The 12,222-nt window shown below is 53.9% G+C and overlaps 1 protein-coding gene across 1 annotated transcript in view; it reads left to right on the forward strand.

Moving 5' to 3' along the window:
• Positions 1 to 12,222, forward strand: part of SDK1 (sidekick cell adhesion molecule 1) — a gene marked incomplete at its 5' end in the record, with an annotated part of 892,328 nt that overhangs the window by 817,560 nt on the left and 62,546 nt on the right. The window contains 3 exons of the mRNA XM_055340442.1: positions 6,861 to 6,996; positions 8,538 to 8,597; positions 10,627 to 10,728. Coding sequence (XP_055196417.1) covers positions 6,861 to 6,996; positions 8,538 to 8,597; positions 10,627 to 10,728 — 298 coding nt within the window. The remainder of the gene's footprint in view (positions 1 to 6,860; positions 6,997 to 8,537; positions 8,598 to 10,626; positions 10,729 to 12,222) is intronic.

Below are 12,222 nucleotides of genomic sequence, written 5' to 3' on the forward strand. Positions count from 1 at the left end.
AGGACTTCCCTTGGAAAAGGAGGGGCCAAACAGCATGGGTGGGCCTATGGGCGCCCTCAGGGAGCCTGTCCTCCACAGGCCTTGTTGGCTGAGACAGAGCATGCTAGAGACCCCTCCAAGTGAGAGTTGGTGCCTAGCAAGGAGCAAAGGGGAGAGCAGTGCCAAGTCAGGAGCACCCCCTGGCTTCCTGGGGCTGCTAACGGGTGGGAAGTCAGGGCAGGAAGACCAGGGTTGGGGAGCCTACGCCAGCCACGAAGGGGCTTCCTGAATTCTCAGGTGGTGGCTCCTAACTACTGAAGGTTCCCGCTGCTTCCCCCTCTGTGGCAACTCAGTGGCATCAGTAGATATTAGTTCCATTCATGTACAGTTTGACCAGGAGTGAGGAGCGCAGGTGGAAGTTCCATGCAGTTCAACTGAACAGAACCTAACACAGCTGCTCCACGAGGGACAGAGCTGGGCTCCGTGAAACACACATAATCTTTGGATATTGCTGGAGTGGCTGTGGGCCCCTTCTTCACTCTACTGCCAAGTGACGCATCTCGGAGGGAACCCTTGAAGGTGATCAAGAGGCAGTTTCAAATGTCTTCCAATGAACATGGAAATTTGCTACCTGGTATTCTGTAGTTTCCAGCCTCATCAGAGTGTGGGGACAGGATGGGCACTAGCTGCCATCCCTGCCTTTGAAAAGCTGTGTCCCCTGAGCTTATCTCGGGGCCCCAGTTAAGTGACAAAGGGCCTGGTTCTAGGTCTAAAGGCCCCAGTTTGCCAGTGGGTGACTGTAGCCCCAACAGGCCTCTCTGGCTCCCTCTTCTTCCTCTGTAAAAATAGGTCAAAGGTGACCTCCAAAGTCTGAAGCAAGGCCCATTAGGTCTTCACACCCCGGACTCCCAATAGGGCCTTTGGTAGGAGGTAAGAGACATTCCAAGAAATTCAAGGTCCCAAGAGCTTCTGTTTCCCACCTTCCACTAACTCAATCAACCAAAGATTGGTCTTTTCTACTGGCAAGTAGAAAAGTGCTAAATTCTACCACAAAATTAGCATTTTCTTTATAGACACGGCCTTTGACTTGCCAGTAACTAGGTAAGCTCCTTTTCTATAAAGGCAGCACAGAGGCTTGGGACGGACCATCACCTCCACACAGTGGCTGCAGGCCTCCGCCATCCTATCCACCCCTTCCCCAAGCATGCAGAGCTCCGAGCCCCGTGGTTTCGGTTGGACAGCTCTGTGAGTGGCGGGTAGCTGTACCCAAGAAACTTGGCATGTGTGTCCATCAGCTGTCCCCGTTCGGAGCCCAGTAGAACAAACTAATTGCAAGAAGCCTAGAGCAGGAGGTGGTCAATATGATGTATTGTACAAATAAATGCCTGTCAACTGCCAGGCAATTGAAGTATAATTAAAATTATGAGTAATTTACTAAATCAGAGTGAACAGAACAAAGACACTATGTTTAAATATAGATTTGCATTCCAAATGAAATGTTTCACCTGTAAACCCCCTTTTTTCCCAGTAATTTGTTTAAAAATGCGAACACCGTCTGTAATTTCAAGGCTGCTGACCCACTTAAATGTCTCCTCCATAGAAACTGTCAGGTTTGATTTTTCCTGGTAGGATAATCAATCTCTGCCTTTCACAAGGTCCAGTGCTATTTGAAATCTAAGGATTTGAGCGTGTGTTCTAGACAGTGGCAGTATTGTGTTCACACTGAATGTAGCTCATAATAGACATCAGCATTTCTGAATTGGTCACAACACTTCAGCTGGCTGCTCTGAAACTTCCAGTGGCTCATATAGCCTGTCATGCAAGTGCAGTCCCCCTTGTGTGGCTGTAGACTTCCCTAAGTGGATTTTGAGACCATTTTTTTTTTTAGCAAAAAAAAAAAAAATCTTAGCAATAAATCATATCATGCACATTGTTGGACTTAGCAGAAGGTGGACTCGGTGCTGTAATAGAAGCCTTACTAAGAAGAGCATGACCGCCGCCTGGACAGAAGGGAGTAGGCAGCGTGGCCTCTTCAGGACATATTTAGTGTTTGTACCTTTTCTCACATAGACTCCATCATGCACAGAAGACCAGCTCATGTGTAGGGTGCCGAGCACCCAAAGGTGGACAAGACAGACTCCAGGCCTTACAGAACTTCTGTTTCCGGGGTTGAGCCCTATGATGCATTGATGGGAAGACAGTGGAGGGGGAGCAATTAGCCCTGGCCAGGGGAGCTGGGAGGGACTTTTGACTGGGTTTTGTAGAATGAATGCTCCCACACACATACCCCAGGTAAAAGGCAGAGACAGGAATCTGGGCATCACCCAGAGCTATCACAAAGTCCCAGATGTGTGACAGCCCCTGAGACTCAGCACCAGGCATCAAAGGGAGGCATTTTGGAGCCAGATTTTCTAGGGCCTCCTGCACTCAAGCATCTCTGGGCAGATGGCCAGTCCAGGATGAAACTCACTGTAAATGGGGTGATCTTGGACATCAACAAATCCAGCTCACTCCCACAAGCACTGAGTGAGTATCTGCCATGACCAAAGCCTCTCACAGGTGCTGCAGGGAAATAGAAACAAAAAGACACAGACATGGCCTTGCATGGTCAGTGTGGAATCAGAAACAGCATGGAATCAGGCACGGTATGGCCAGGGCCAAGGGCTTGGAGAACAGGTCTGTAGCTTGAAGAGAACCTTTTGTTTAGTCACAGGAGGCTCTAGAGACAATCTGGCCAGATTTCCACTCGCCATGGTTACAGAGCTGAGCCTGGGAGGGTGAGCCACCAGCTGAATCCCACACTGCAAGAAGCCAGGACTTGAATCCAGAGCCTAAACATGGCCCATGGCTTCTAGAACTCTCTGTGGGGCACATGGAACTGCCCTACAGACACCTCCCAGGACATCCAGAGTCTTTCACAAAGGACAGATGGGCTTACTCCAAAACTCTAGGAATGGAAAGTGTGGTTAAGCCCAATTCTGAGTCCCATGCAGGCAGGTCCCAGAATCTCTGTGGAGCCTCTTCTGCTTGCACCTCGAAATCACTCTCTCCTCCTTGGCTAGAAACTTTCATGAGCCCAGGATCCATGGCCTTGGCCCTTCCCCTGTACCCGCTGGCCCCAGAATGTGTGTCTGCTGCCTATTGCAGAACCCCATTTGGTCCCCAGTGACCAAACTCCTAACTTCCTGCTTGTTAATTGTGGTGAGTTAAACCTCAGCTTCTCTCTGTGTGAAGAGCGAATTTCCCTCAAGCCATCAAATCTTGGGCCTCTGCCTCTACAGAGTCAGGCCCTGGGGCTTCACAGCCTTTCTGCGGGGGGTCCGACTGTACTGTGAGGGAGGCTGCGGAGGTGACCCAGTGGTGACATTGCTATGCTGGTACTTAAATAGACCCAGCCGCTCAAGGGTCATCTGCTCACTGGCCTCTTCATCTCATGGATTCAGGCCAGCTCAGGTCCAGGGAAGGAACTGCAGTGTGTCTCATCATTGCTGCCCAAACCCCTGCCATTGCCTCCTTGCTCCACTCGAGCACAGTGCCTGGGGGTGCTCAGCCAGGATGGCCTGAGACTTCCAGGGTACCCAGGAAGGCTGGATGTGGACAGGAGACATCCCCGTATGGTACACCCTGAGCTCCCGTGGTGCGTGTGGTGTGAGCAGATGCATACCAGCAGGGGCTCTTCTGCCTGGTTACCCATCCTTGCTGCCGGGAAACACCAGGGCTCCAAGCTCTCCCGGCTCCCCACGGCCACATCCGGGCACCGAGCCACCATCCCAAGGGACAGAGGCACTGGGATCTGAGGAGCATGTCACTCTGCCCTCCTGGCGGGAGGTCACTTCTCATACCCTTTCTGTAAAATTTAAATGATAGGATGAAGAGAAATCAATTCTTACACATCAGTTTTTTCCAACTTTTCCATGCACCATATTTCTTGAAGAAGGGGGTTAAATAAGCTATTGCAATGCTGTAATAGCCATGTTTTAAGGATGCCCTGTGGGATTAGGATTTTCATTCTCCACTGTGGCCAGTCAGAAAACCAGGCTTAGAGCTGAGGTGGCCAATTGCCTCGACCACCCTGTCTTCTTATGAAGAGACGAGTGTGTATGCACGTTGTGTATGCACACAGTTCCCTCATGATCCACGTCTGCGGGAGGCACACCCACTGACACCATATCTGGCACCAATCAGCAATAATGCTGAAGGGCCCCTACCTCCTTAGAACCAGTGTTCAAAGCAGGGTTTGAGGGACCTAAAAGCTGTTCTGAGTGCAGCTCTGTGAGTGCTGCAGGGAGTAGTTTGAACACAAACCCTGTCACCAACAGCCCGTGTAAGGGAGGGTCTGGCATACTACAGTCTGTGGGCAGGGGCAAACCCCGGATACGAGGGACGCAAGGGTACACCCTCACAGTCATGCACCAGGCCTCTCAAACACTAAGGTTTCATCAAAGTTGGTAGAAAAGGGGAAATTTAATAAAATAGTAAAATGCATAAGAGAACCCCAGCCTGTCACTTACTCCCCAGACTAGGCTTCACCACCAGTTCTCACCTCCTTTCTCTACCTGGAGAAGGCACCAGATCCCACGGGCTAAAGGCTTGGTCCCCAAGGCTGCCCCCCACTTCAGATGCCAATCACGAGTATTGTTGTCACCTGTGCTTCTGACCAACTGGCTGTAAATCAGAAATTCCTACGGCCCCCTCCCTGGGCTTGACCAATATGTCACAGCAGCTCACAGAATCAGAGAAACATCTTATTGATGAGATCACCAGTTCATTATGAAAGGATATAGCTCATAATGAACAGGAACAGCCAGATGGACGAGATGCACAGGACAAGGTATGGGGGGGTTTCCAGGTGTGCCCCTCTCCCTGCATCTCCATGTTTTCACCGACATGGAAGCTCTCCGGATCCCGTCCTCCAGGGTTTTGCAGGGGCTCATTACACAGGCATGACTGATTAAAGTATTGGTTATTGGCCATCGAATGAACCTCCAGCACCTCTCCCCTCCCCAGAAGTCAGGGTGGGACCCTCTGATCACAAGGTTGGTTCTCCTGGAGGCCAGCCCATATCCTTAGGTGACATCTGAATGTCACTCATTAACATGACAAGAGACACCTTTGCCACTCTGGACCAAAGACGTGTATAGAAAAATATCTTGCTCACCTGAGCGACTACCTAGATATTCTTCTGATAAGTCACAACATCTCAATGCATCGCTGCAGCCTCTGCTTCCATGCTCACGTGAAGCTCTCCCTGTGGGTGTGTCCAAACTTCCCTCCTCTTAGAAGGACCTTTGGGTGTTCTTATTGCCTCAGTATTTGTCAAATGATTGCTGGATACTAAGTTGCTTCTCAAAATATGCTTTGTCTTCATCTATAGCAACTGATAATGTGGAACTTCATCAAAATTGGTAGAAACTTGGACTCCCTGTTTGAATTAGCCATTAAAATACCTTGTTCATGTTCATCTGTCCAAAGTTTGCCAATGCGTTTGCAAACAGCTTTGCCATTAGTGACCTCCAAGTTTGAAGGTAGTCCTGTTGTTTTGGGGTGTCATTGAAAAGACCCAGAGAGACTTTCTTTTGGGGCTTACCGAGGGATTGGCAGCCTGAGCATGTATTTGCTCAGGACTGCATGTATGCAAACATCTATGGCAGGTAGATTTCTAGAAGTGTGTAATTGCAAGTGCATTGAAAACTTTGATAAATAAAACCAAATTTCCCTCCAAAAAAGAAACCAGCCATTTGATTAGGGCCCTCCCTACTGCAGTGACCTCCTAACTGCATCACTTCCAGAGACCCTGTTTCCATATAAGGTGGCATCCAAGGGTACTGGGGGTTAGGACACCAACATTATTTTTATAGGGGACACAGTTCAACCCACAACAAGGGGGTTTTTATGCAACAAAGCTGTGGCCTCTACTGTGGGACCAGGACAGAGTTTACTAAGGCACTGGGGGCACCCTAGAGACAGCAGGATAGGAGTCTCAGGAAATTCAGTGTGCATCCCTGTCCCTGGACAAGCTTCATGACCCTGCTGGCACCAGGGTGCTAGGCATGCACTTTGCTCATCTGTCTGGTCACAGCCTTGATGGTTCTTGTCCTTATTTGCTGAGTATCCCAGGGAAGAAAGGGGTCCCAGAGACCCTGACCCCCGACTGGCACTATGGTGGCTGCAGCCTTCCCCAAACTCATTAATCAAGAAATTGACAGGAGGGAGAATGTGGGCTGGGCATCCCGGTGAGCGGGATGAGCATCCCATCGTGGGTTAAATTCTGAGCCTCAGGGCCTGTCTTACCACTGTTCATGTTCCACAGGGTATCTAAACATCGAATGAGCACTTACCCTACCCTAGGCCCTGTGTATGCCAGCCAACATGGGAGGGGCCACAGGGGTTCCCGCTTAGGTCTGAGTCAGGGCAGAGTGGGGGTGACCTGGTGTGCAGAGTAGTAAGTGGGCTGCTACGAGCCTGGGTAGCCATCAGAGACAGTGTGGGGCCAGCCAGTGGATGATGCAGAACCAGCCCATATGTATAGTTCCCCTTGAGTTCTGGGTTCACCAGGCAAGGGCAGCTTCCTCACCCATCTGCGACCTGGGCCATAATGCCCTGCCTTAGCCAGGGGCTCATACAAATATTTGGGCTGCACATGGGATAAGATGCCCAGTGCCCACACACAGGCGCAAGAAAACCCAGGCTCTCAAAACCTGACCCTCTACCTGGAGCTCCCTGCACTCCTCTTCATGAACATGGCACCTACCTTTTTGTCTGCAACCAAGAACCACCTGTTGGTCTGCAACCAAGAACCACTGACTTCCTCCGCCGTTGGCTGATTCAACTTGAAGCAGAGGTGGCCATGCCCTATGGGCTGACCATTACATTATTTGCAGCCTCCTAGAGACGAGAGCCTGAACGGCCTTCTTCAGGGATACCGGATCTACTACCGGGAGCTGGAGTCAGAGGCATCCGCAGCCACTGTGTCCAAGACACTCAAAACCCCTTCGGCTTTACGGGCCGAGCTCACAGGTGAGACGCTTTCCCCATCCATCCTTGCACAGGCGCCACGCTGCGCACCCAGGAGAGCAACCTCTGTGCATGTTCATTACCTACAAGGCATGGTGGGAAATGCCCTGGAGGGTCAGAGGAGACGTGGCTTGCCTCCAGTGAGTACAGCCACTGGAGTGGACAGGTCTCTGGGGAAGCCCAGGCATGCACAGAGAGGTGGTGGCCCATAGAGGGCTCCTGTGCTTTGGTGGCTTCCACCCAGTGCAGAGATCAGGGGAAGCTTCACATGGGAGGAGGAACCATTTGAAATAGGTTGTCAGGGGGAAGGGATTTCACCGAGGACACATGGAAGGTGTGATTTACAAGGCCTGGGAAAGCTAAATGGTCTAGAGATGGGGAGAGCCAAGGGGTTCCTGGATGGAGCCAGCGAGGAGCACCTGCCTGCATGAGGCTGGTGGGGGCGTGCAGGGAGGCAGGAGACAAGCCAGGCCCTCCAGGGTCATCATGTTGCTGCACCAAGTGGAGCAGTGGACAGAGGACCAAGGGAATGGACAGAGGCTGTCAGTGCCGGCTGCACTGATGAGGTCAAGTCAGGGGGCTCCCCGGCCTCATGGCGCATGCACAGCCCTCATGTGGAGTGGTGGCTCCTCTTACCCAGAACAATCCACCTGCTTAGCCATGCTCCCCAGTCCCCCTGGCTCAGGTATGACTCGGATACCACAGCAGCTGAGGCAGCTTCTGGAAAGGCCACTGGCTCTCCCCCATCCTCCTCTCTCAGGAGGTCAGAGGGCATCCCCCAAACTGTCACAGAAGATCTTTCTTACCCTTCAACATCCTTGTAGCTTCAGAATGTGTGGCTCAGGGACCACATCCCTGTTCTCGGCTACCTCACACCCCAGAGCAGGCTGTGCCTTGGGCCTGCTGGGGCCATGGGGCCACAGACCAGCAGCAGCCAGACCCTGCCTATCCCAGGAGTGGTGCCGATGGAAAGAAGTGGCTCGTTTGTCTCCCATGCTCTTGGCCACACACCCCATCCCTACCCCCAGGAATTCCATGCTGAGAGCCTGACAGTATTTCCCTGGGCTTTGTAGTGAAATCGTAACAACAAAGTGAGAGGACCCAGGATGCGGTTAGGTCCATACACCTGGCCTCAGGCGCACTTTGTGGGCTCGCTCACCCCCATCAGAGTAGGGCTCTTACCTGAGCACAGGTAAGCCAACAGCTGTGCCTGCTGCCTGCCGCAGGGTATCTGGAAAAGTTACTGCTCTGGGGGAAACCCATTTCTTGTCTTCTTTAGTGTTATTTGCGTTATGTGCCAGATAACTAGTCTGATCCACCCCGTCAGAGGGTCAGCATGGGCCCCACCTGTCGCGGGCCGGGCTGCCCGGCTGTCTCGGGAAGCAGCACAGGAAGCCCAGAGAGCTAATGGAAAGTGTAGAGGCTGCGGTGTGGACATGCAGCGGTTTCCAAGCCAGGCGCCAGCCCTCCGTTCCTGCAGACATCATTTGCAGTAACTGTTCCTTGCGTGCTAACTGCCTTTCTGCTTTGTTTACCCCTAATAGCCCAAAGCAGCTTCAAGACCGTGAACAGCAGCTCCACGTTAACGACATATGAATTAACACGTAAGTGCGCGCCGCCTTCAGCGGGAGGCGCCGTGACCACGGGGCAGGCTGGGGCCAGTGCCAATTGGCCTCTCAGTGGACCAAGTGAAAAGTAGCTTGGATTAATTGCTCTAATGTCTGGAACTCCCCCTTTCTAACGATGCTCCTCAATGCACCAAAACCATCAGGGAGACAGGAAAGGAAACTTCTAGAAGCAGAGGCTGGGAAGGGGTTTTCCTGACAGCTGACATTTGAATTTGGGAAAGTCCGAAGGAGCCAGATTGCCTGTCTGGTTCCCTTCTGCTTTTTCCTTTTACTCTTTATTTAATTGTGTTAGAACATGTGTAAAATTTATCATTGTAGCTGTTTCTGAACATGCAATTCAGGAGCATTAAGCCCGATCGTGCTGCTGTGCCACCATCAGCGGCCACGTTTGGGGCCTTCCCCATCTCCCAGGTGAGGCGCGGTCCCCGCTAAGCCCTCACACCCTCTTGCACCCAGCCCCTGGCGCCCACCGTCTCCCTTCTGTCCCTGCGTCTGAGGCCTCCAGGGACTGCACGCAATGCCTGTGCTGCTGCGTCTGGCTGCTTCCCCTTCAAGCTTCATCCCTGGGGGGTGCAGACGGGAAGCCCTTCCTCTTCAAGGCTGAGTAGCACCCCACGGCGTGCACTCACCCCACGTTGGCTGCCCGTTCATCGTCCCTTGCCTCTGGCCATGACATGCTTCTTGTCCTTGCGTTCCTGGTCCTCAAAGGGCTCCGTGGTCCAAATGCAGGGCTAAGGGGGCCCCACAGTGTGACTCCCTTCCATGTGGCGAACTTCCCAGGACTGGAACGTGAACAAAGGAAGGGAGGGAGAGGAGCTGGCCCTTCCCAAGGCCCTACTATGTGCGGGCACTCTTTCAGGGCTTGCCAGCACCATCCCCTTGCACCCCCTTGCATCCCCAGCAGTGCCTGGGTAGCTGGCCCCGCCCTGGTGGCCAGGGTGGGAAGCACACCAGCCATCTTCAGCTCCACACTACTCCCCCAAACATGGCTCTACCGTCCCATGTCCCCATCCAGCCACCACTCCACCCATCACCTTTTCTCCTGCGACGTTCCTGATGCAGAAGCAGCTTAGAGAGTCAGAAGCCTGGGTTCCAGAGATAAGGCTTCCCTGGCTGGACCTCACTCCTGGCTTTACAGTCAGGTCATGAAGAAGGAGAGGGACCTGACCACGACAGTGTCCATGTCCACCCTGGCTTGTCTCAGTTGACACTGAGGAGCCGCACAGTCCCGGATGGGCACTGACAGGCCAAGCCATTGCATGCACCCCGGAAGGCAGCCCAGCTTCAGCAAGGCTGAGAGGAGGAGAGGGAGGGTCCCTACCCCACTCTGCGGGCACATCCCAAAGCCGGCAGGGGCAGGATCCTGGTGTTCCCATTCACTGAACCTCTGCTAACCAGTGGTTCCCTGGGAGGCAATATCTGAAGCCTGGCATGAGTCACCATTCGCTCAGGGGGCCACACCTGGGCAGCCCCCCCCCCCCCCGCAAGCCAAGTAATGATGAAGCAATATTAACCAGCAGGAGAACCTTCCAGAATGTTTAGGTTCCACAATCAGCTACTTTCACCCTGTCGCTCGTGCTTGGCCTGTGTAACCCTATATACGTGGCTTCACACGCCCTTGTGTTCCCAGGACACGTTTGTTAAAAACTCAGAGGCCTTTACGTTGCCAGAATATTTCCCCCTTAAATGCTGGAATCTTTCTCCATCTGTTCTTATGGAAAGAGTCCAGACCAAAGGCAAGCCTGCATCAGGTTGTGGTGCCTCCATTCTTCCCTCCGGGAGAGGGCCTTGCTGCCACCTGAGCAAGTGCAGAGTGGGACAGGTCTGCTGCTTAGCACTGTGGCTGTTAGTCCGGGGCCAGGGAAGGAGGAGGCCACTCTGTAGGCCCCTGGGGATCCCCCACAGCCTGCCCCGGGGTTCCTGGGCAGACATGGACCCCCTCCGTGTGGTTCCAAGGTAGGGAGGTGGTTCTGAGCCAGCTCACCCTGTCTCCTTCCACCTGTAGATCTGAAGAAATACCGGCGCTACGAGGTCATCCTGACAGCCTACAACATCATCGGCGAGAGCCCGGCTAGCGCGCCTGTGGAGGTGTTCGTTGGCGAGGCCGGTAAGCTCTGGGCAGGGGTGCCCTCCGGGAGGCCCGGTCTGGCACTCTCAGGGCTCAAGCAGTGTGCCCGTGTTGAGGTGCTAGCGGGCCAGGAGGTTCCAGGTCACTGCTGGGAAGGACAGGATCTGCCAAAGGCTGGGCCATCCTGGCAGCCAGAGAAAGCCGTCCAGTCTTGCTTTTAGACCAGAAGGTTTATTTAAAACCCGGAGCCCTTGTGAGTACCAGGACGTGCTCCAGGAGAGAAGCTGCTGCTTCCACGGGATTCTGGGCATGTGGGGACCTTGGCATCTGCCGGGGATGTTTGTACTCAGTCTCCCACGGTCCCTGGCAGGGCCACAGCAGTGGTCCAGCACCCACGTCAGCCTGACCTCCTGGTAATGGCCCCTTCTCGGGTCTCTGAAAGCCATATGGATCATTGCTTATACCCCTTTTAGATAAGATGCGACCCCTGAGGGCCTGTCCCTTCTCTGGAGGCTCACAGAGAGACATCATGTTGTGTTGAGAGTAGATCGGGCTCCCTTCTCACCTGAGGGCCCTGCCCACTCCCCTCTGCCTCTGCCGGGGTCCTGCTTGCATCAGCTGGGGCAGTCAGGAGCGTGCTTCAGGCCAGGAGCCAGCGGAATTCCCTCTGAGGACAGAGTCCCAGACTTGCCGGAGATGGAGGTTCGGCCGCTGGGCCAGCCTGCAGAAACGAGTCAGGTGACCTTTTGAAACTTAGAGACGTTACTGTTAGAAACCAAATGACACTCCTGGGGGCGTAACTTAGCAAGACTTTTCTGGAATGGTCAAGCGACATTTGCACCAAGTGAGAATGAGTGAAATGGGATGTGTGGAGCATAGCTTCTGTTGGTGTCTCTGTACGTTTGTCCCCAGGGGTTAGTCAGGGCCTGTGGGGGTGGGGGCTGGGCAGACGCACCTTGCCTCAGAGAGGAGCCCACCGAGGCCGAGCAGGAGCATGGGCTGGGAGGGGACGTGGCATACATTTTCTGGAAGGGCAAGGCTCCAGTCCTATCTGGCATCTAGGCCCATGTTGGCCACCACAGGGGTGGGTTGAGGGGGGCACCCAGCCGGCTGGCTGGAACTCACAGCACTTGCACTGCCCAGCAGTGGCCTACTCTCAAGGCCTCTGGTACTGGAGGCAGAGCCGGAGTCCTGAGTCCCAGGGGCGAGGGCAGATGTTGAGAGGAAAGGACTAGAGCCAGGGAGGCCCCTGGAGCCTGTCAGCCAGCCAGGTCGCCATGGGCCTAAAGCCCAGCTGCGCGCTCCTTGCCACATTAGCAGGTCAGTGGTCTCTGGGTAAAATGCCCGCAGGGTGAAGTCTGCCGTCCCCACCACCCCAAAGCACCACTGTCAGGCCCCACATGGGCAGAGCTCCCCCTTCCCAGAGAGAGGCCCCATGGCCACCAGCTGTCCCCCCTCCCCGTCCCTCTTCCCTGGTGCCACAGCCCTGAAGTGACCCTGTGAATCTCCAGTTCTGAACGTCCCGCCGTATTT

This window comes from Nyctereutes procyonoides, unplaced genomic scaffold (genome assembly GCF_905146905.1).
Source record: "Nyctereutes procyonoides isolate TBG_1078 unplaced genomic scaffold, NYPRO_anot_genome, whole genome shotgun sequence".
NCBI classification, from domain to species: Eukaryota; Metazoa; Chordata; class Mammalia; order Carnivora; family Canidae; genus Nyctereutes; species Nyctereutes procyonoides.